Source organism: Elephas maximus, chromosome 24, assembly GCF_024166365.1.
Source record: "Elephas maximus indicus isolate mEleMax1 chromosome 24, mEleMax1 primary haplotype, whole genome shotgun sequence".
In the NCBI taxonomy this organism is placed as follows: Eukaryota; Metazoa; Chordata; class Mammalia; order Proboscidea; family Elephantidae; genus Elephas; species Elephas maximus.
In genome coordinates, this window is record NC_064842.1 from 17206851 (window position 1) to 17231738 (window position 24888).

The window sequence follows — 24888 nt, forward strand, 5'->3', positions numbered from 1 at the left end:
ACACACCTTTCCTGATTTTAAAACATGTAGTATCCTCTTGTTCTGTTCAAAAGACTGCCTCTTCATCTACATACAGGTTCCTCATGAGCACAAGTGTTCTGGAATTCTCATTCTTCGCAGTTATCTTTAATTTTTTATGATCTACACAGTCGAATCCCTTTGCATAGTCAATAAAACATAGGTAAACTTCTGGTATTCTCTGCTTTCAGCCAAGATCCATCTGACATCCGTAATGATATTCCTTGTTTCACATCCTCTTTTGAATCCAGCTTGAATTTCTGGCAGTTCCCTGTTGATATAACTGCTGCAACTGTTTTTGAATTATCTTTAGCAAAATTTTACTTGTGTGTGATGTTAATATTGTTTGGAAGTTTCCACATTCCGTTGGATCACCTTCCTTTGGACGGGGCATGAATATGGGCCTCTTCTATTCAGTTGGCGAGGTAGCCATCTTCCAAATTTCGTGGCATGGACGAATGAGCACCTCCACCGCTGCATCAGTTTGTTTGAAACATCTCACTTGCTATTCTATCAATTCCTGAAGCCTTGTTTTATGCCAATACCTTCAGTGCAGCTTGGACTTCTTCCTTCAATACTATCAGCTCTTGATCATATGTTACCTCCTGAAATGGGTTTTTTTTTTTTAAAAAAAATGCTTGGTTCTTTTTGGCATAGTGACTGACTCTGTGCAGTCCTTCCATCTTCTTTTGATGCTTCATGGGTTGTTCAATAATTGTCCCATGCTGTTGTTATTGGTAGGTGCCATCAAGTCGGTTCTGACTCATAGTGACCCTGTGCACAACAGAACGAAACACTGCCTGGTCCTGAGCCATCCTTACAATCGTTGTTATGCTTGAGCTCATTGTTGCAGCCACTGTGTCAATCCACCTCACTGAGGGTATTCCTCTTGTCCGCTGACTGTACTCTGCCAAGCATGATGTCCTTCTCCAGGGACTGATGCCTTCTGACAACATGTCCAAAGTATGTAAGGCGCAGTCTCGCCATCCTTGCTTCTAAGGAGCATTCTGGTTGTACTTCTTCCAAAACAGATTTGTTCATTCTTTTGGCAGTCCATGGTATATTCAATATTCTTCGTCAACACCACAACTCAAAGGCGTCAATTCTTCTTCAGTCTTCCTTATTCATTGTCCAGCTTTCACATGCATATGATGCAATTGAAAATACCATGGCTTGGGTCAGGCACACCTTGGTCTTCAAGGTGACATCTTTACTCTTCAACACTTTCAAGAGGTCCTGTGCAGCAGATTTGCCCAATGCAATACGTCTTTTGATTTCTCGACTGCTGCTTCCATGGCTGTTGATTGCAATTTTACCATAGAATCCTTCAAAACTACAACTTCAGTCTTGATTTTTTCTTCAGTTCTTTCAGCTTGAGAAATGCTGAGGGTGTTCTTCCCTTTTGGTTTTCTAACTCCAGGTCTTCGCACATTTCGTTATATTACTTTGTCTTCTCAGCTGCCCTTTGAAACCTTCAGTTCAGCTCTTCATTTCTTACATTCATTCTAGCTACTCTACGTTTACGACCAAGTTTCAGACCCTCTTCTGACGTCTACGTTGGTCTTTTCTATTTGCTACTACAGACTACTAACCCATTGCCGTCAAGTCGATTTCAACTCATAGCCACCCTACAGGACAGAGAACTGCCGCATAGGGTTTTCACTAAATCTTTACTGAAGCCGACTGGTGGATTCTTCCATGGAGTGGCTGGTGGGTTTGAACAGGCCACAGAACAGTCGACCTTCCCATTAGCAGTACTTTAACCACTGTGCCACTAGGGCTCCTTGTACAGACCACTTATACAGACTATTCCGTATCTATTTGTTTGGAACGTGTTTAGTGCTTGGACTAGCCTCAAACGAAGATGCTAACAACAAATAAAAGAAATTCCACAATGAAACCCCAGGGTGACCTAAAAGCTAATATGGAGTTGGGGTAGTTTTGACGAAAAAGATTAGGCTGGGCCACGTGCGCATAAACGGACACGAAAGCACGTCGGGTTACTGAACAAATAATAGGAGGGGAAAACTGTTTCCCCAGAAGTCTGGGACTCAATTTTGGCTTGAAAAGTCGGAAAACAGAACGAAAAACAACAGAGGGCAAACGCGGCTGCCATGGGGGCAAAGATTCTCACTCGACTGCCAGCAGTCAGAGCTTGATGACAACTTGGAGGCTCTCCCGCCAAATCGAGCGGCCCAGCAGGTGGCAGGTCTCCCCGGTGGAAGCACCGCCGGCTTCCTGAACTGCGCGTCAAACTGGGGGCCTGGCCGCCGGAGCGGCTTCACGCGCAAAGCATTCTGGGATTCGTAGTGTTTCTCCCTCGTCAGTTCGTCGGGGCCGGTAGGCCTTACTTTATGTAAATGACCCTCCCTTCCCGATCCAGCTTCCCTTTCCTCCCTTTTCTCCCCCCACCGTTTTTTCAAGGAGAGTTTGAAAATTCCCGCGGAGCAGGCGCAGGAGGCCGGAGTCCTCGCGAGAACTCAGTTCCGCAGCCGCGATCTCCTCGCCTTCTCCCCTCCCTCTCCACCCTGCCTGTCCCCTCCCCTCCCTTCCCCTCTCCTCCCGGCTATGTGGGGCTCGGTCTGGCTGCCAAGGGTAATGCGCAGAGCGGGGCCGGCGCTGCCGGAGCTCAGGAGGCAGAGTCGCGAGGAGCAGGACCCGGCGCCGCGGCGCGGACAGCGGCTGCGTTGTAGCCGCTGAGCGGTCTGCCGGCTCGGGGGGAGTGGATCTCAGGGGGCGAGGCCGGGTCGGCGGAGGCCGGAGCGGAGGGAAGCAGCGACCGCAGGCCGGAGGTGTGTGCACGCAGGCTGGGCCGGCCGTGTCTCCTGGGAGATGCTGTGACGGACCCGCGCGGGCGGACCTCGCGCCTCGCCTCGCGCTCCGCTGGACCGGGCGGCCGCGGCGGCTCGGCCACCCCTTCTCAGGTACGGGGACGGGGGAAAGCGGGGCTGGGCCGGCGTGCGGAGGCCGGGTCGGCGCGGCCTGGGCTGCGAGCTGCGTCCGAGCTGCGCCCGCCCTCCGCGCCGCGCCGCGCCCGCCGGGCCTCCGCGCGCCTGGCCTAGGCCGGGCTTCTGCGCGCCGGGGAGCAGCGGGGACCCGCCGCGCGCATCGGGCTCGCGGGGGCGAACGCGGGCGGTGGCGGGTGCTGCACGCTCCAGGGCTCGGGGGCTGCGTTATATAACCAACTCCCGGGAGAAACGGCGGCACATGGCGGCGGGGGCGCTCGGCGGGGTCCACCCCCCGCGCCGGCCTCCGGGTCCTGTCTGGCCCTGCGCCGGCCTGGCCCGCGGCGCCTCTTGGCCACTGTTGTTCTCCGGTGCGGTTGAAACCTTGGCGGGTCTTTCAGTGAGGGAAGCCGCTAGCACTTTGAGTTCCTCTTCCGTTGGCGTGTGCTCCACATGCTCGTGGGCCTGGCTAGGGTGAGTCCAAGGCGGGGAAGAAGTTGCAGTTTGACTCGTGGTTTGAAACGGGAGGCACGTATTCAGTGAATTGGTCAGTACAAGAGGTTTAAAATGGGATAGGTATCGGTCTGCCTTATTTGTCCCCACTTGGAAATTGAGGGCGATTACTTTTGTTGGGTAGGTTTTGTTCTCAGGACCAGTGAGGTCATATTAGGTGTGTATAGTTAGGTGAAATGAGCGTTATTATTATTATTTTTTCTTCCCAAGTAGATTTCTAGAAGAACTTGGGTCTTTTAGGAGAAAATATAGTCTCTCGTAAATTGTAGACTTCGATTTATTCCCAAAATACCATAAAGAGCCTGTCGATTTTAAGAACCGTCTTTCGTGAGTTTTCCCTGATTTGAGTCTGTAAGGAGAAAGGAAATTAGTGTATGTTTACTTATTTTACTTATTTTGGAGGTTCTGACCAGGGATGACAAGCCCAGCTCAAGTTAATGTTTGAGGGATGCTCTAAGTGTGCTAGGATGCTCTACGTATTTTCTCTGTACTGTGGGTTTTCTTTTTTTTTTTTTTTAATCTTAATTTTCCGATAACCCAGTACCAAAGTGTCACCAGTTCTCAAAACAACAATAATTATTTAAAGAATTTTTAAGAAGACGGTCATTAGCAGTTTTAGGGCGTATGTAACTTGATTTAAGAGAACACATTTTTTTCAGGCTTTCACTCGTAATCATGAACATTTCCAGGGACTCATGTTTTTCAAAATGAAATGAAACCTAAATTCCCTTAGGTTAGCTTAGAGGTGTCTGCAGTAAGTGTGTTCTGCGATCTAGCCTCATTTATCCACAAATTTTATACTTCAGCTATTCCAGAGTATTCACCAACCCTGGACCCATTTTCTTGAAGATGGACTTTCATATTCCTTTGCTTCTGTCCTTCATCCTGGGGCACCGTCTTGGCCTTTTTCAAATTCTGAAATTTCAAATCCTCCATAGCCAAAGCCACCTATTCCCTTTATCTAACTTTTTCCCTGGAATCTCACAGCATGTGTACCTCTTTTGTAGCATGTGTGTCTTTGTGATTATGTATCTCCTCACCTAAAATGTAAACTCCTTTTCTAGATCATAAACTTCTTGAGGTCAGGAATCTTTCTTCCCTTGCGTTCCCTTCTCAACACGATATTTTAGAAGTAACCAAAACCAAATCAAACCCTTTGTCCTCGACTCATGACGACCCTAAAGGACAGAGTAGAACTGCCTCATACTGTTGCCAAGGAGTGGCTGGTGGATTCAAACTGCCGATCTTTTGGTTAGCAGCCTGAGCTCTTAACCATTGTGCCACCAGCTCTCCATTTTAGAAGTAATGGGTGATTAATAAATGCTTGAATTAAAGATTAACTAAAAGGCTGGAAGATTCTGGGTCCACTGATAGTTTACACTTAAATCATAATTATTTTCTTTATTAGTCAAAAAGAAAAATAAAATTATATACAAAATGTTTGCTCAAAATGTGTTGCAATATAATTGTTGAACAACTAGATTAGAGGTCTGTTTTATGCAGTTAAAAGCAACTATTTCAGCGATGTGTATGTCTCACCCAGTAAACGGATTTACAATATTCTGTTTTGATATCTTTCTCAGTAATTTTATTTGTTTTTGCTTCTTAATACTGAGCCACTGTACAATATTCTGTTTTGATATCTTTCTTAGTAATTTTATGAGTTGTTTTTGCTTCTTAATACTGAACCATTGTATACTTAAAAATAAGTTGGGACATACTGAGTTTTTAAAAATCGATTGTATTGTTTAACATGCTTATCCCATTTCCCTTTTCATATCTTGCTGTCCTACATGTTTAGGATCTCTTAGTTGCAAGACCCTATGGAACGCTCAAGAATAAGACATGATGATTTTTGCCTTTTAGGAATTCATAGTGTAGTCGGGAAGACAGAAGCAGTCACAAGTAATGATTTTTAAAAATAATATTAAGATTGGTAAAATGAAGGTGGAGAAGGGTGAGCTCAGAGGTGAGACTAAGTAGAAAGAGAGGGATCTACCCAGAACACACTAGGAAGCTAGTCCATGAATGATGGGTAGAGCTTTGGCAGATGGAGATTGAGCAGGGAACAGCATAAATAAAAGTGAAAGTGCAGGCTGGTGAAGGAAGCCGTTCTGGGAGACAAAGCTTTTTTAAAAGTCTGCCACCGTCAGGTTGAGGAGGGCCTAGACCACCTGGGGCAGAAGTGTCTGCTTTTATATGTAGTAGAGACTCATCCAAGGTTTTTGAGCAGAGGAATGACATAATCCATTTGTGCTTTACCAAGAACATGACCAATTTTTTATTGACAGCTGGCAGAATGTTCCAATCTAGACCGCAGGAAGGAGTTGAAACTTTGTTAATTACTTTTCAGAGGTTGCCAATCCTGGCCTGTCATAGGGGCTACAATCTGAATATAGCTGCTTAATGTGTGTTTGTGAACATACACGCCTTTACGTGAGACATTCTTTCTAATAATACTCTTATTAGAAGTTCTCTTCAGTGTGCTCAAAATGTTAAATTTTATACTAAATTTGGGATTTGAAAGGTTTTGAAACCAATTTTTTGCCCTGTAAATTCAAGGGTTAACTTCTAAATTTGAAAGTGTTTTTCTTTTATTCATTGAACATTTTTTTGAACTCCCTTGTGCTAGCTACCGTGATAAGCCTGAAGTCAGAGACATAATCCCCTGTTGTAGAAGCCTGAGTGTGAAAGGAGGGAAGACAATACAGAAGTAAAAGATTACATGTGCATGCTAGTAAATGGTGGAACCTCGATTCAAAGACATTCTGTCTGATTCAAAGTTTGTGCCCTTTCCAGTACTCTGGATGGAACCTATGATTGTAGTAGTACTTAGTGTTTCCCAGACGCCGAGGGTTTTGAGAATATTTTTTCCCTTTTGAAATAGGCAACAATATATTATGGAAGTTTGAAACATCGCACTAATTTCAGAGAAACTAAGTAATTACCAGCAAATAAGTAAATTTCAGTGGCTATGTGAAGCCAAGTCAAAGCAACTTGAAGGACCCAGAAGTAAATTATAATTTAAACAACTTAATAAAAAGAGGGTGAGATAAAGGTAGGGGAGCACTTAAAATAATCCCTTACTGTCAAGTCAGTTCCAACTCATGGTGACCCTATAGAACAGAGTAGAACTGCCCCATAGACTTTCTAAGGATTTGAACTGCCGATCTTATGGTTAGCAGCTGTAGCACTTAACCACTGTGCCCCAGGGTTTCCAGGGGAACACTTAGGAGGGGGCCAAATTACTGAAAGCGGAGAAGCATCTGTGAATTCTGCTTGTCATTTTATGCATTCAACATTTTCTGGTTGTTGTTAGGTGCTGTCAAGTCAATTCCAACTCACAGTGACCCTATTATGTACGGCAGAACGAAAAACTGTCTGGTCCTGCGCCATCCTCACAATCGCTATTAGCTTAAGCCCATCACTGCGGCCCCTGTGTTAGACCATCTCTTTGAGGGTCTTCCTCTTTTTCACTGACCCTCTACCTTACCAAGCATGATGTCCTTTTCCAGGAACTGATCGCTCCTGATACTGTGTCCAAAGTACTTGAAACGTAGTCTTGCTATCCTTGCTAAGGAGCATACTGGTTGTACTTCTTCCGAGACAGATTTGTTTGTTCTTTGGACAGTCCATGGTATATTCTTTCAATATTCTTCAACACTACAATTCAGAGGCATCCATTCTTCTTCAGTCTTCTTGTTCATTGTGCAGCTTTCACATGAAAACACCATAGCTTGGGTCAGATGCACCTTAGTCTTCCAGGTGACATCTTTGCTTTTCAACACTTTAAAGAGTCCTTGAGGCAGATTTGCCCAGTGCAATGCATCCTTTGATTTCTTGACTGCTGCTTCCATGGGTTTTGATTTTGGATGCAAGTAAAATGAAATCCTTGACAACTTCAGTCTTTACTCCATTTTCATGATGTTGTTTATCCGTCTAGTTATGAGGATTTTTTTCTTTATGTTGAAGTGTAATCCATACTGAAGGCTGTGGTCTTTGATCTTCATCAGTAACTGCCTTAAGTCCTCATCCCTTTCAGCAAGCAAGGTTGTGTCATCTGTATAATGCAGGTTGTTAATGAGCCATCAGCATTTTAGCCTGTAGTAAACATTTATTGTTTGTATGAATTCAGAAATAGACTCAGAATTGATAAACTGGTTATCCATTGAATGTGGGAGGTAAGAAAGGAGTAGGATCACTAAGGAAGTTGAGAAGCTTCAAGGAGCCCTGGTGGTACAGTGATTAAGTGCCTGACTACTAACCAAAAGGTTGGTGGTTTGAACCCACCAGCTGCTCCAGGGGAGAAAGATGTGGCAGTCTGCTTCCGTAAAGACTACAGCCTTGGAAATTCTATGGGGCAGCTCTTTTCTGTCCTGTAGGGTCACGGTGAGTCAGAATCAACTTTATAGCACACAAGGTAGTCTTCAAATCTAAGCTTCGAAGGATAGCACTGAGTTAACAATGTTACAATGTTAACCTTTTGGGGAACTATCTGGACCATAGGCCAGATCTTTTAGAGTGCTTGAGACCTTTTAACATTTGAAAACATCATAAATATTTGATGTGCATTGTCCACACAGCTTTGGGTTCTGTTACTGATAGATTAATATTTTTTAAATTTATTTCTCTTAGGTTTATCAATCAAAATTCTTAATTTCCACAGTGATTTGAAATGTTATCTTTGTCAAGTTTATTCCAATGCATAGCAACCTTATAGGACAGAATAAAACTGTCCCATAGGATTTCCAAGGAGCAGCTGGTGGATTCGAACTGCCAACCTCTTGGTTAGCAGCTGTAGCCCTTAACCGCTATGTCTCCATTATTTCTCTTAGGTTTATTAATCATAATGATTTGAAATGTTATCTTTGTAATAAGTAAAATAGTTCAGTTCCTGGTCTCTTGTTTTCATTGATCTATTTTTCTGTGTTAATACAGTATGATTGTTTTGATCTTCTGAAAGAACCACCTTTCAATTTCATTATTTTCTGTCATTTTTGTTTTCTGTTCCATTGATTTCAGCTCTTTATTCTTTTACTTCTGTTGGGTTTGATTTGCTCTTTTCCTAGTTTCTTAAGGTAGAAGCTAGGTCATCGATCATGTGATTTTATTGGTGTTCAGTGCTATAAATTTCCCTCTACAAGTTGCTTTAGCTGCATCTCACAAATTTTTAAAAAATTTTTATTGTGCTTTAAGTGAAAGTATACAAATCAAGTCAATCTCTCGTACAAAAATTTATATACACCTTGCTATATACTCCTAATTGCTCTCCCCCTAATGAGACAGCACACTCCTTCCCTTCACTCTATTTTTTCATGTCCATTCTACCAGCTTCTGACCCCCTCTGTCCTCTTATCCCCCCTCCAGACAGGAGATGCCAGCATAGTCCCATGTGTCTACTTGATCAAGAAGCTCGTTCTAAACCAGCTTTATTTTCTATCCCATTGTCCAGTCCAATCCCTTTGTGAAGAGTTGGCTTTGGGAATGGTTCCTGTCTTGGGCTAACAAGGTCTGGGGACCATGACCACTGGGATCCTTCTAGTCTCAGTCAGACCATTAAGTCTGGTCTTTTTACGAGAATTTGGGGTGTGCATCCCACTTCTCTCCTGCTCCCTCAGGGGTTCTCTACTGTGTTCCCTGTCAGGGGAGTCATCGGTTGTAGCCGGGCACCATCTGGTTCGTCTGGTCTCAGGCTGATGTAATCTCTGGTTTATGTGGCCCGCATCTCACACATTTTGATGTGTCCTGTTTTTATTGTGTTCAGTTCAAAATATTTTTGAATTTCTCTAATTTCTTTTTTGATCCATGGGTCATTTAGAAATGTGTTTAATTAGTTTCCAAACATTTGGAAAATTTCCACATGTTATTAATTGCTAATTTATTCCATTGTGGTTAGAGAACAAACTTTGTATGATCTGAATCCTTTTAAATTTACTGAGACTTCTTTTATGGCCCAGAATATGGTCTATCTTGGTAAATCGTCTGTGTGCATATGAAAAGAATATGTAATCTGCTCCTGCTGGGAGGAATGTTCTATAAATTTCAATTAGGTCAAGTTAAACAAAACTTATTCTTACTGCTGTTCTGTCTAGCTGTTCCATCAATTATGGAGAGAGGGGTATGGAAATCTCCAATTATACTGTTTCTTCCTTTAGTTGTATCAGTTTTTGCTTCATGCATTTTGAAGTTATATTATTAGATACATAAACATTTAGGATTGTTAACGTCTTCATGAAATGAGCCTATCTATCCCTGTAATAGTCTTTGCTGTGAGTTCTCCTGTGTCTGATAGTCGCTCTCAGCGTGGTATATCTTCCATTGTTTTACTTTCAACCTGTCTTGGCTTTTTATATAAACTGGATCTTGCTTTTTTTTTTATTTACATCATTCCATTTAATGTGGTTGCTAATGTAATATGGTTAGGTTTAAATCTACTATCTTCCTACTTATTTATTTTTCCCTTCTGTTCTTTGTTCTCTTTTCCCTCTTTCTGTCATCCTTTGAGTTGACTTTTTTTTTTAACGATGTTATTTTATCTCTTTCATTGGCTTATTAACTATGTTTTTTTTTGTCTTAAAGTTGTTGTTCTAAGGTTTATAATACAGGCAATCCCCAGGTTACAAATGTCTGACTTAACAGACAACTCATGCTTAAGAACAGACTGCAGTAAAGCCTATTATATTAAAATTTTGAGTTAAGTATGTACAGTCGTTTGTAATAACGAATACATGTACTACCACTTTGTGACGCTAGTGAAAGCATTGCAGGTTTGGGAGTGTTTCTTAAGTGTTTTATATGCATTACCCTTTGCTATTGTTGATTCCGACCCATAGCGACCCTACAAGACAGAGTAGAACTGCCCCATAGGGTTTCCAAGGAGGGACTGGTGGATTCGAACTATGGACTTTTTGGTTACAGCCATATCACTTAACCACTGTCCCACCAGGGCTCCCATTTATATGCATAGAATTTATGTGCATAAAACCAAGGTTTCTTTTATATGCGTAGAAAGGTAAAATACGAATTATGTAGTAAGACATACATTTCACTGTGGGTAACTAAGAACCGTATGTACCTGTTATGACTTACCTACAAATTCAACTTAAAAACAGATCTTGTTCATAACCCAGGTGCTACCTGCATACATCTTTAATTTATCATGGCCTATAAATATATGTGAAACATTATAATGGTATTTATAAAAAAAAAAATTAAATACCATTATAATGTTTCACATATAGTATAAGAACCTTCCAAAAATATGCTTCCATTTCCTCTTTCTAGGCCTTTGTGCTATTGTCATGTTTTACTTGGCACATTATAAATTCTTCAATATCAAATAGAGTTATCTTTTAAAGAGAGAAAAACAGTAAGAAAAAAGGAGTGCTTTATGTTGACTTACAAGTGCTCTTCATTTGGTGCCGTGGCTCTTTATAGATCCAGATTTCCATCTCATATCATGTACCTTCTGCCTGAGAAACTTGAGCATTTCTGTAGTCCAATCTGCTGGTGTAAAAATGGTGTGGGGGTGGTGTCTGACCTCCTCTAACTTTGCCAGGAGGAAGGAGAATCATGACCAACAGCCCAAGGCCGATTCCTGTGAGGCAGAGGTCAGTCATGCCTCCTCTCTCAGCCGTCTTTACCGGCTCTGAGACCAACCCTCCCTCCCAGAGCACTCTCTACTTTGCTTGGTTCCATGATTCATTGCAGTGGTCATACAGAACTCACAGACAATGCTCATAGTTAGGGGGTTTATTAGGGAAGTAACTGTTTACAGTTAACGTTCAGGAACGCTCAAGGAGACAGTTCTTCCATCAGGACAGCCTCTTCCCAGCCGGGTACGTGTCTCCGTGGCCCTCGGCCTCTGCCCAAAGGCACTCAGCTTTCTTTCTCTGTGGACGGGGAAGCCCACTATGCCGTCTTTGCTACCGCTTCTCAAGCTTTCTGTCTCTCTCTCTTCCTCAGTCTTCTGGTTCTAGGAGCTTCTCGGCGCAGGGATCCCAGGTCTAAAGGACGTGTTGGCCTTTCCCTGCCTCTGAGATCGCTCACCTCAAGCCCACCGGGATGGCAAAACTGACCAATCAATCCCTTTGGTGGTCCATGATTACCCTATTACACAGTCCCGCCCAGTCACTTGGGTGGGAGTGACAAGACCATGGCAAGAAAGGCCACACAAAGGTGATCCATGAACCACAGCTGGTAAGCAAGTCTTTCAGCTTTTATATATCTTTAAAGGTCTTTATTTTGCCTTCATTTTTTAAATATATTTTTTTCCTGATACAATTCTAGATTGACAGCTTTTTGTTTTTCCTTTCAGACTTTAAATATGTTATTCTTCTGTCTTCTGGCTTGCATTGTTTCCAAGAAGACGTCTCCTTTCATCCTTACCTTTGTTCTTTTATGGAACATGCCCTTTTTCTCTGGCTACTTTTACAGCTTCTTTTTTATCTCATGATTATGATGTACTTTCTTCATGTTTCTTGTGCTTGGGATTCATTGAGTTTTTTGGATTTGTGGGTTTAGAGTTACCATTAAATTTGGAAAATTTTTGGCTATTTTTGTGTTCCTTTTCCATTTTGGAGACTCCAGTGACACATTACACTACTTGAGGTTGTCCCATGGCTCACTGATGCTCTGTTCTTTTTTTATATCTTGCACATCTCTCCTTAGCATGCTCGTGCTTTCCTCTGCCTTCTTGAACATATGGATTGTGACTAGAATAACTGATTTAATGTCCTTGTCTGTGTTTCTGTCTTCTGTGTCATTTCTAGGTTTGTTATTATGGACTATTTTTTCTCCTCATTATGGACGATCTTTTCCTGCTTCTTTGCATGCTTGATTTTTTATTAGATGCCAGGCATTGTGAATTTTAACCTTGTTAGGGTACTTTTTTTTTTTTACTTTGTGTATTCTTAAACTTTGTTTTGGACTTACCTGAGTTACGTGGAAACAATTTGCTCCTTCTTAGGTTTGCTTCTAAGTTTTCTTAACAAGGCCAATTTTTCTCCCCATTTCCGAAGCAAGCAATACCTTTCCGAATACTCCACTCAGTACCCCATGTATTATGAGGTTTTTCCACTTTGGAGCTATTCTTGGCCTCATGTAAGTTCTAGGGATTGTTTCTCCTATTCTTTTCCAGTGATTCTTTCCCTGGCCTCTGGTAGGTTTCTTACATGCTTACACTGATCACCTGACGTTCAGGAACCCACGCTAGATCTCTGGAGTTCTTGGTATAGCTCTCTGTTCTGCAGTTCTCTGCCCTGTGAATTCCAGCTACCTTTGGTTTTGTGAAATTCTTGACTCGGTCGCCTCAACTCCAAGAGACCCCCTGAACTCTGTTTGGGTTCCCGCTCTTTGCATTGTCATGGAAACTCTCTACACAGTAAGCTGGACAGTCACAGAGGTTACTGTTTGTTTTCTTTCTCTCACAGACCACTGTCCTATGCTACCTGTTGTCCAGTGTCACAGTACCCTTTTTTCATATATTTTGTCTGTTTTTTTAGTTGGGAAGGTAAATCTGGAGTAGAAATTGTAATTCTGTTTCAAATATTATAACTCTATTCTGTGTTTCAAAAATCAGGTTTAACCAGTACTCCCACATGATAATCTTCCTTCTGTATTTAAAGCAACAGAACAACAAAACCAGTCAGCTTAAGAACTAGAATATTTATTATATTTCATTTTCAAAAATTACTTGTGTATTATTCTTTCAGACAGACTTTAGAATCACCTTATTAAGGTCATTAAGAAATTCTGTTGGGATGATCTTGATTGAACTGCAGTGATCATGGCACTTTTTTGCTTCATATCTATTATGTCTCTTATATCTGTTAGCATTCCCTTGAATAAGCTTTGAAAAAAGTCACCATATAGAATTCTGAAATGACGTAAGTTTTAAGTTTAATAGGAAAAATGTGTTAATTTCAGTTTACTGGTTTATCAATGTTCTTTGGATTGAATTGTGCCCCCCAAAATATGTGCTGTAAATCCTAACCCCTGTGTCTGTCTGTGGGTGTGATCCTGTTCAGGAATAGTTTCTTTGTTATGTTAATGAGGTCACATTAGTGTAGGATGTGTTTTAAACCACTTGTGAGATATAAAAGGAACATATTAGGCACAGAAGGAAGGCAGGCAGGAATGGGGGCAAGTTAGCTGCCAGGTAGAGGTGCTCTGGGAGTGTCCCAGTAGAGGATGGTTTAGTGTTATCTGTCACTTTGGAAAGCATTGCGGTTTTGCCATTATGTGATACTTTAAGCTGTGGAATCCCAACCGATAGCCATCAGGTTCCAACTCATGGCGGCCCCACGTGTGTCAGAGTTAAACTGTGCAGATTTTTCGGAAGTAGAAGATGAGGCCTTTCTTCCAGGGTGATGCTGGGTAGAACAAACCTCCAACCATTCCATTAGCAGTTAAGCACAATAACTGTTCCTCCAACCAGGAACTCCAAAGCCGTGGAGCGACGGGATATCCTTAGGGTAATCTGAAAAAGTGGGATGTTGGATGGAAGTCTTTTACCCGTAGGAGATAAGAGTTCTCGAATTGGCAGATCAGAAGATTGGCCTGTGTAAAATTATGATCTGGCAAATTAACCTCCAAAAAGGCTGTAGCTGCGAATGCTCCCACGAGGGGATAAGCACCTTTGGTTCCTGGTACCTTTGATTGTTGATTGACACAAACGTTGTCTCGGAACTTAACATTTTGTTGGCAAAATGTTCTCTCATAATTTAATTTGGCTTTTTGCTTGTGAAGATTAATTCACATCTTCGACCCTAAGGTTACATATTTATGTATTTTTAAAGTTTAATTTTATTTCGGATTTTAAAAAAGAAAAAATTCTGTATGTTTTTAGTAATTGCTATTGTTATTAGGTGCCGTGGAGTCGATTCTGGCTCACAGCAACTCTGCAAGAGGACGAAACACTGCCTGGTCCTGCGCCATCCTCCCAGTCATTGCTATGTTTTAGCCCATTGTTGCAGCCACTGTGTCAATCCGTCTTGTTGAGGGTCTCCTTTTTTTCGCTGACTCTATGCTTTACCAAGCACGGTGTCCTTCTCCAGGGACTGGTCCCTCCTGATAACAAGTCTAAAGTGTGTGAGACCAACTCTTGCCATCCTTGCTTCTAATGAGCATGCTGGCTGTACTTCTTCCAAGACAGATTTGTTCGTTTAGTAATTACTTTTGATTTATAAACATAAAAAATACTTAGAAAAATCCAAGCTGTACTGAAAAGTAAAAAGAAAAAATCACCCCAAATTTGAATTACACAGAAATAAACATAAACAGTACTAACTAGTTTTGTGACTATTTCAGACATATCTATACAGATACACAGATGGAAGAATTCATAGATTAACTCTGTAAGTATAAGATCAATTACAAATGCTATGTAAAAAAAAATTAATTTTATTAGAAAAGTAAACTGAAATTAAAGGAATTGTTAAACTTTTGATAATTTTTTAATGCAGGTGATCTTTACATACATGTATATATAAATTAAGAAGAAAAATATCCCTTAAGAGTTTTTAGTTGTTTTCCAACAAAATTCAACTTGATAATTATTGATCGACTTTCTTCCATGAGAACACGTTGCGCTGTCTTACAATTAAGCCTAATCTTTGCTGGGAGGGACCTGAAACACTGTGAAATGATCTGTACCGGGGTCACTCTTGCTAGGAGTGTATTCTGCTCATCTGGGCTTTAACATCTTTTCTCCCAAGAAAGTAAAGTGACACAGTGCTCTGGAAGACAGCAAGTCTTGGAAACCATTTCTGCCTTTGCTGAGATATCTTGGTGTAGTATGTAATTAGGGGCTTGAAGATGGATCTTGGCTGAAAGCAAGATGTTTGCCTGTGTTTTACTGACTATGAAGAGGCATTCGACTGTGCAGATCATAACAAATTAAGGGTAACATTGCAGTGAATGAGAATTCCAGATCTCTTAATTATGCTCGTGCGGAACCTGTACGTAGACCAAGAGAGAGTCATTTGAACAGAACAAGGGGATACTATGGTTTAAAATCAGGAAAGATGTTCATCAGGGTTGTATTCTTTCACCATACTTATTCTATATACTGAGCAAATAATCCGAGGAGCTGGACCATATGAAGAAGAACAGGGCATCAGGATTGGAGGAAGACAACCTGCCGTATGCAGATGACACAACCTTGCTTGCTGAAAGGAATGAAGACTTGAAGAACTTACTGATGAAGAACAAAGACTACAGCCTTCAGTATGGATTGCACCTCACCATGAAGAAAACAAAAATCCTTACAACTGAACCAATAAGCAACATCATTATAAATGGAAAAAATATTGAAGTTGTCGAGAATTTCATTTTACTTGGATCCACAATCAACACCCGTGGAAGCAGCAGTCAGGGAGTCAAACGACATATTGCATTGGGCAAATCTGCTGCAAAAGACCTCTTTAAAGTGTTGAAAAACAGATGTTACTTTGAGGACTAATGTGCGCCTGACCCAAGCCATGGTCTTTGCGGATACCTCATAATGCATGTGAAAGCTGGACGGTGAATAAAGTTAAGAGTGAAGAAGAATTGATGCCTTTGAATTATGGTGTTAGCGAAGAATATGGAATATACCATGGACTACCAGAAGAACGAACAAGTCTGTGTTGGAAGAAGTATAGCCAGAGTGCTTCTTGGAAGCAAGGATAGCGAAACTTCATTTCACATACTCTGGGCATGTTATCAGGAGGGACCAGCTGCTAGAGAAGGACATCGTGGTTGGTAAGGTAGAGGGTCAGTGAAAAAAAGGAAAACCCTCAATAAGATGGATTGACACAGTGGCGGCTGTAACAATGGGCTTAAGCATAACAACAATTGTGAGGATGGCGCAGGACCAGGCATTGTTTTGTTCTGTTGTTCACAGTGTCGCTGTGAGTCTGGAATCAACTCAGCAGTACCTAACAACAACAACAACAATAAAATGCTAAATGCGTAAAATGGCAAGCAGAATCCACAGCTGGGTTGCTTAGAGCGCTCCAAACCAAAAAACTCACTGTCACTGAGTTGATTCTGACTCATAGCAACCCTGTAAACAGAGTAGAACTGCCCCATAGGGTTTCCAAGGCTGTGAATCTTTATGGACACACACTGCCACATCTTTCTCCCGTGGACCAGCTGTTGGGTTTGAACTACCCACCACTTAGTTAATGGTGAGTGCTTCAACCACTGTGCCACCAGGGCTCCTCTTGGAGCATTGCCAACCTGAAAATACTTCATAATAAATTCCTCATTTGTGGTTTTTCAGATAAAATAGCTTGAATTCTAGTTATAAACTTGTGTGAAGCGAAGTTTTCTATTTCTGAGGAGCCATGGTCAAAATGAACAGCTTTATTGCTGCCCGTTCTGCAGAAAGCACGTTTCTGTCTCAATCGCCTTTATGCTGATGGTGTGGCCCTGTGGAGTTTAATGGATAGGGGGAGGCTCTTAGCTTGCATTAGTTCCTGTTAGCTCTAAGCTTTATCTCCTGCCTCTGTGAACCTCAGGGTGCTCAAAACAAGGTCAGTGTCACCGGGATTATATTTGATAACTAACCTTCCAGGTTAAAGCCGGTTTACATTTCACCTAGAATTCTTACCTTCTGGGTTCTTCAAAAACGTACTTTTGTATTTTAACCATTTTTGGTTGTTTACAATGGAAGAGTCGTTCTATATATGCTGAAAATGAAAAAAAATTAGATTTTTTTTTCCTATCCAGTGAAAGGCACATACCAAACTCACTTTCTAAAGCTACTGTGGGTTTGGACCTTTTTCATGGTCTTTCTCAAAACTCTTTTACCAAAGAGGTAATTTTTCTAGATACATCAATTTTTCGTGTGTGTGCGCATGCACGCGTGTGTGAAGTTCTTTGAGAGTAGAGTAGGTTGAGCAGTAACATGAATTGCGTTAAACCAGTTTTCAAAGAATCTAGGAAATAATGTGTTTCCTTAGAACAACTGGCTTAATATTTCCTAAGACTATGTGGGAAATGTTTTCTTAGAAGAGCGAATGCCTTGGACCCAGATGTGTATATAACATGTATTTTATAATCAGGTTTTAGTTATGTTACTTTTGTAAGTTGACTTTTTTCTTGTTTTTTTCTGGCTGGAGATGATTAATCAAGTGTACTATAGTACAAATATATCATTAACAATTTTATCTTTAAAAATATTTACAGTGGAAGTATGCGAGACTTAACAGCACAAGTGACTAGTGGTCTCCTGCAGTTCCCAGAGGTGACTATTCAAGCCCTTGGAGAAGATGAAATAACACTAGAATCTGTGCTCCGTGGGAAGTTTGCTACAGGTAAAATAGTATTGCTGAAAATTTACTAATTTTTAAGGTAAGTAGTAATGAGTATGTATTGCAGTTTCTTTAAAGGGGAAGAAAGAAGCAGAATTCGGGTAGAATGGTCTTAAATAAATATATATAATCTAGAATACATTTTCAATGAATCTCTGGGACTGTTCTAGTTATTTTTTCTTATTAAAAATTCTGGTTTATTTTGTAGTTTTTAGTATTAAGTATATTTGGCAAGTAGAAATAGTACCCAACTGGCTTTTCTTGAATCAGTCAATAAGGTTTATTTTGGGGATGAGTTGGAATTAGAACCTAAACAGTCTTGATGAGTAGAAAAATCTGATTATAAGGCTCTGTGTGGAAAAAAAAAAAATTTTTTTTTTAATAAGCCTTATTTTTTTATTTCATTAGTCTGAACAAGATCTTAGTATATGGCTTGAATGATATAGTATAGCAGAGAACCATATCAAAGAGGCCGTTATGTTACAGATTTCAGCCTAGCGAAAGATGTCACAGTAGATTTTTCTGAAGATTAGTTTTTTAGCCTTCCTCCCCAGCGGAAAAGCAGCAAAGCATATCTGTCAGTCATGTAGCCATTTTCAGGGCTATTCTCTTGAATACTAAAAGTAGTAACAGCGTTTACTACATGCTAAGCATTGTGACAACTTTTCATTGAGGTGGGTATTAGAATTTTCTAAGTAGGCACTGTTCTACGTAGCTGAGTCCCTGTGTAACTTGATCCCACATACGCAGATAGTGGCAGAAATGCACTTTGAACCCAGGCAGTTTGGATCCCCAGTATGCCATGCTACTTCCTGAAACTATCTCTCAGCTGTTATTCAGTAGATCCAACTGTCTACTTGATATTTTCACTTAGATACATGATGTATATTTCAAATTTAATAGTAAAAGTTACTCCAGCAAAAATTCAGGATTCGTTCTTGACTCTTCTCTCTTGCTTACTTCCTCATATCTAATTAATCAGCCAACAAATCCTTTTAGGTCTACCTCTCCGATGAATCTTCAGCCAGTCCACTGGTCTCTATCCATAGTCACGGGTGTCTTCCCCCACCTCTACTCTGTGCGTCCCCGTATTGTACATTGTCTGCATAGCAGCTGGTGTCACATTTAAAAAATAAAATCAGATTGTCATGTCCCTGCCTAAACCTCCAGTGATTTTAAGTTGCATGCAGAATAAAATGTGAATACGCTAGTAAGGCCAGAAGGGCTTCTGAAACTTCCTAGTGTTGTACTAGTTACATCTCATCTTCTCAATTAGATTGTAAGTTCCTCAGGAAAAGAATTGTGTTGTAACTCCTAACTCCTATAAGTCCTAGTTTAAATCCTTTAAGATAAAATGTAGTAGTTAAAGTATGAGTTTTTAAGTTAGAATCCACTTTGGCTTTCCTGCTTTGTAGCTGTGTGACTTTGGGCAAGTTATTTAACCATCTTAAGCTTTAGTTGCTTTATCTCTATGTTGAATTGTGATAAGGAATAAATGACATAGTATATTTAAGCATATAGTATGGTGCCTTTACTGAGTGATTGTATTCATTATCATAGTATTCGTTGTTCTTTTTTTTTTTCCCACTAATTCGATAGCCACTCTTTATAAATGCTTAGATTTCAATTTCAGGATAACATGTAAAGTTTTATATAATGAGCTATATATGATATCTTTCAAGGAGCCCTGGTGGCACAGTGGTTAAAACAATTGAATGTTAACCGAAAGGTCGGCGGTTCAAAACCACCAGTGGCTCTGTGAGAGAAAGATGTGGCAGTCTGCTTCCGTAGAGATTTACAGCCTTAGAAACCCTGTGGGGTCACACTCTGAGTTGGAATCGACTCAGTGGCAGTGGGTTTGGTTTATACTATATATATAAAAGAGCTAACTGCTATTTAGTTTTCTGTGTATATACAATATTAAAATAAGCTGTATTTTTGTTTTTTTTTTCCTTCTAGGGAAAAGTGGACTTGCTTGCTTGGCTTGTGGTCCACAACTTGAGGTAGTAAACTCTGTAACAGGAGAGCGCTTGTCTGCATATAGGTTTAATGGTGTAAATGATCAGCCTCCTATAGTCCTAGCAGTGAAAGAATTCTCTTGGCAGAAGAGAACTGGATTGTTAATTGGACTGGAAGAAGCAGAAGGGAGTGTTCTCTGTCTTTATGACCTTGGTATATCAAGAGTGGTTAAAGCAGTTGTTCTTCCTGGCAGGGTAGGTATTGTTTCGGGCAACAAGACGTTTCTGTTTTTAATTCTGAACACTTAACTGGTTACATGGGTGTATTTACTTTGAAAATCTGTTGAGCTCTTCTCATAATTAATGTACCTTTATGTATGCTATTCTTCAATAAAAAGTTTTTTTTTTGTAAAGCTAAACTTTTATACTGTTACAAGGGAGTTAACATTTAAAATACAGCTTTCTTATTCTTGGTTAGAAAATTCCAAAGTAAGAATAATGATGACTTGACATGTAGTGTTCTAATACTCTTTTATATGAAAAGTATCACCTGAGTCTTGTTCTTATCACCACTTGTGTTTTATGAGGACACTGAAAGTTTATAAAAATGTGTTATATTCATTATAATATTTTTAAAGTGTGTCTTTTTTCCTTTAATTTGAGACTATAGCCTTGGAGCAGTCTGGAAAACGTGTCTTTACTGTTGTTTAAGATTTTAATAATATGTTTAAATAATGGGTTGATTAATAATTGCCATTTAGTAATTCTAATGTATGTTGCCTTCTGTATGTCAGATACTGCTAATAGTAACTATAGAAATACTTTGAATTCTGAGTTGTTTCTTCAGCAGGTTTATTGCTGCTCTTCCTATACGTGAGAGAATTAAAGTATACACTTAGAAATACCCACACACATAAATATAAGATCATAGAAGAATAAAATTCTTTCTATAAAGTTATACGTGATCTTAATGACAAAATACCATGTTTTTACAGATGAGGAAACTGAGGCTGAGTGAGATAATAGGATAGACTGAAATAGTTTATAGCCTGGTATCTTACATGTATTATACTCGCCAGTGGTGATAGACTATAGTGAAAAAAGAGATTTTAGAGGCAGAATTAATTCAGCAGTTTAACAACACTTGCTACGAATCAAAGCCCTGGTGATGCAGAGGTTAAGAGCTGTGGCTGCTGACCAGAAGGTTGGCAGTTCGAATCCACCAGCTGATCCTTGGAAACCCTATGGGGCAGTTCTCCTCTGTCCTGTAGAGTTGCTATGAGTCGGAACTGACTAAACGGCAATGGCTTTGCTTTTGGTTGGTACTATGAATCAAGCTATATGCTAGATTCTGGGGATATGTAGATGAATAAAGTTGGTCCATGCTTTCCAAGAGCTTGTAGTCGAGTGGGAAAAAACAGATTATAGCATTAATATACTAAGTACTTTGATAGATTTAAGCACTTGAAACAGGGAGAAAACCTGGATAATTTCTACCTGAGAGGGTTGTGCATTTCAGGCAAAGAGAGTAGCATATACAAAGTCACTAACATGGAGCATTTGGGAAACTTGAGGCTTAATTTGGAGTGGCTGGAGATGGGAAGAGGGAGAGTGGGGGTCAGAGATGGTGAAGATTCAAATTGTGAATGACCTTGTTTGCCCTTATGGGCCACTTCCTAAAAACTGTGGTAAAATCATTTTATATTTTAAGCAGAACTCTAGTGTAAAAAGCTCCTTAGATTGGAGTGTGAAAATAGAAGCAAGGAGACTGGTAGTTTGGGCAAACAACGAGAAGAAACGGAACCAAGGAAATGACAGAAGTGGAGAACGGGTCAGATTCAAGATACGTTCAGGAAATAATATGGACAGGGCTTGGGAATCATTTAGATAAGGTTAACTGAGAAGTATCAAGAAGTAATAAGTTTTTGGTCGCTTATTTGGGTGAATGATTAGTATCATCATATGGAAGAAGGAATACAGGACAAGGAAAAAATTGGAGGAAGAATAACATACATTCAAAAGAAATTCAGCCAGTTAGCTATTTTTTTTCCTTTTTTTTACTAAGGCAGTATCACCGCTTAAATTTGTTTACTTTATACTACCTTATTCTAAAATTAGATAGCATTATCAATCATTTCATATAATTTGTATGAGCGATGCAAACAGACATATTTCTTATCCCTCACCGGGACAGTTGAATAGAATATACTTTATTATAATTTATAGACATTATTGCATTAGCGTAGAAAAGGAAGAAAATCCATGAAATTAGAGCTTTCAGATAATTGAAATCCTTATTGTCAGTGATCTAGTTGCTGCCAAAACTTTGTGTGAAATCCATTACTACACAAACTTTTTAAAGAAGGCTGGACATCTGCAGGCTTTAAGACATAAATATGACTTAAACATCTTGTGTTTGGAGATTTTTTTTTAATAAGGATAAACAGTAAATTTTTCTGGAGTGAATTGTTTTTACTCTTAAGTGTAGAGGCTATGTAATCATAGACTGGCTGGTTAAGAGCTTTAATGTCAGAAATTTAGGTTTGAATTTTACACTTAATGACTATATGACTTATGAGCCTCAGATATTTCCATCTTTATCATGGGTAATTACATAGACACTTACTCCTTGCTTATTGACTATCTCGTTATATGTTTCACATTTACGACAATAGTAAAAAAAACCTACTGTCCAACGATTTTGCACATTAACAACATATGTCTGGTAGTAAAAGATGCTGAGGTGTGAGTTGAAAGGAACACTGGGTGTGATGGTTAAGGTGATGTGTCAGCTTGACTGGGCTGTGATTCTCAGTGGTTTGGATAGCTATGTAATCATGTAGTCATCTTCCATTTTGTGATCTTATGTGGTCATCCTCTGTTTTTGCATGATGCCAATTTTCACACAACAGCCTGGTCTCTGGAACCTAACCATGTTGATAAGTGAGGAGTGGATGTAGTTCAGTATCAAAGGGTTATTATAAACATTACATGAGCCAGTTAGCACAATGCTGGGCACGTAATAAAGTTTCAGAAAACATCATTTATTGTTTCCAATTGCATGGTGTTTTTATATATTGATAATAGTGCAATTGCTAATACATTTGATGGTTTTATGATGTTATTCGGATTCACAGTATTAAATGCAAATTTATGGCTCTGTATTTAAAAATAGCTGTATTTGAAAATGGAGCCCTGGTGGTGCAGTGGTTAAGAGCTCGGCTGCTAACTAATAGGTCAGTAGTTCCAATCCACTAGCCGTTCCTTGGAAACTCTATGGGGCAGTTCTACTCTGTCCTATATAGGGTCACTATGAGTCCGAATCAACTTGATGGCAATGGGTTTGGGGTTTTTTGGTTATACTTGAAAATAGCTATATTTGAAAAGCTGTTGTAACTGATAACCTGATTTAATTTCAAAATTTGTTGTGTTTTTACTTTTATCACTTCATAGAAGAAAAGCAAATCATACATTCTGCCTTTTAGGTAACTGCTATAGAACCTATAATTAATCATGGCGGAGCCAGCGCAAGCACTCAGCATTTACATCCAAGTCTGCGATGGCTTTTTGGTGTGGCAGCTGTGGTAACTGATGTTGGACAGATCCTTCTTATTGACCTGTGTTTGGATGACTTGTCATGCAGTCAGAATGAAATAGAGGCATCAGGTAATTAGTCATCCTTGAAACAAAAAATGGAGTACCTGAAAATTCTCTTATAATGGATTGGTTTTAAAAAATAATCAAATCCTTTTATGTAGAAACTTGTTTATGTATCTCTGATTCTTTTATTGTTTGGATTAGGTACTCTGGTACCTTTTGCATGAATTATTCTTCACTTCATTGATGAAGTAGGCATGCACTAAGGTAAATCATGGAAGAGGTAGAGACTTGATAGACTTACAGGTCTTCATTTGAATAAAATCTATTATTAAATGAATACCTGAAAAAAGAGCTAAAGGTATAAAATCTGGATCTTTATCAGCCAGTATAAAATTATTCAACCATGTAGTGTTTTTTGGTATACTGTTAATGTTTATGGTAAGACCAAGATAAAAATGAAGTTTTTTAATGGGAGCTAACAGTGTAGTTTTCCTAAAGGTGAAAGTTTTCCTCACATAATAATATCCTGAAATAAAACAATGGCAGTCAAATGTAAAGAAATTTAAAGATACTAAAACTTGTATTTATGAGCCTACTCTTGTCAAATGCTTTCAGTTTTTTAAGTTATTGTACTCTTGATTGGTTTATATAGAGAGGAAGAGCTAACGTAAAAACTCTAAAAAATTTGTGTTTTACTTACAAGGTTTCAGACAAAGCAGAAAAGGACCATTTGACCATGAGAAGGTGTTGACCCTGAGGACTGTCTTGATTGATGAAGCAGTCCTGGAATATCAGTGGGGAGCTCTTTACTTAGGGGTCGACTGAGAAATAGACACAAACTATCAGTATTTCATTCAGTTTATAATGAACAAACTAGTAGAAGTTATCTAAAACTGATTGATTAAAACTACAAGTGGTAAAAAATTATATTTGACTAGAAGTTGACTGAAGAACCAAATCATCTGAACAAAATTCAAATCTGCAAAACACGACCCCCAAAAATTTGATTCGGCAGACAATAATGACCATACATACACGTAAATATTCAGTAGTAGAAATTATATACATTTTGATGTGTATAAATCCTGGGTAAAGTTGAGATGGAAAAGAATTGACTAATAATAACAACAACTAACTAAAAATGAGTGTGGAAAATATTAGAAAATAGTTTAACTGCTTTTTGTAGAAAATTAGTCAAGGAATTAAATAGGCTTACTGGAGTTTTGTTCTAGAGTGTGGTTTGTCAGTGTTGTCATTATAAATGTAAGGTGAATTAAAATGCTTGTATTAAAAAAAATAAAATGCTTGTATTCATAATTATTACTTTCCAGATCAAAAATGGTAGAATGAAAACATCCTTTTTTTAAAAAAAATCCTTTATTTCAGCAGTCAGCAGTCAGTAGGTGAATTCAGCACAAGGATAAGTTTATGATGGAAGTCTCTAGATTCTGTTGAAAAACATTCGAGAATTATTAAGCCATTGAATTTTATAGCACAAAAAAATTGAGTTTTGGGGTTTAATTCAAAATTTACCTTTTTTATTTACAAAAGTAA

General features: G+C 39.5%; 1 protein-coding gene across 1 annotated transcript in view; it reads left to right on the top strand.

The window, feature by feature from the left end:
* The first annotated feature begins 2558 nt into the window (after positions 1–2558).
* Positions 2559–24888, top strand: part of AHCTF1 (AT-hook containing transcription factor 1) — a 76991-nt gene continuing 54661 nt past the window's right edge. Inside the window, exons 1-4 of the mRNA XM_049868061.1 lie at positions 2559–2942; positions 17652–17779; positions 19736–19989; positions 23220–23400. Coding sequence (XP_049724018.1) covers positions 17659–17779; positions 19736–19989; positions 23220–23400 — 556 coding nt within the window. The 5' untranslated portion in view covers positions 2559–2942; positions 17652–17658. The remainder of the gene's footprint in view (positions 2943–17651; positions 17780–19735; positions 19990–23219; positions 23401–24888) is intronic.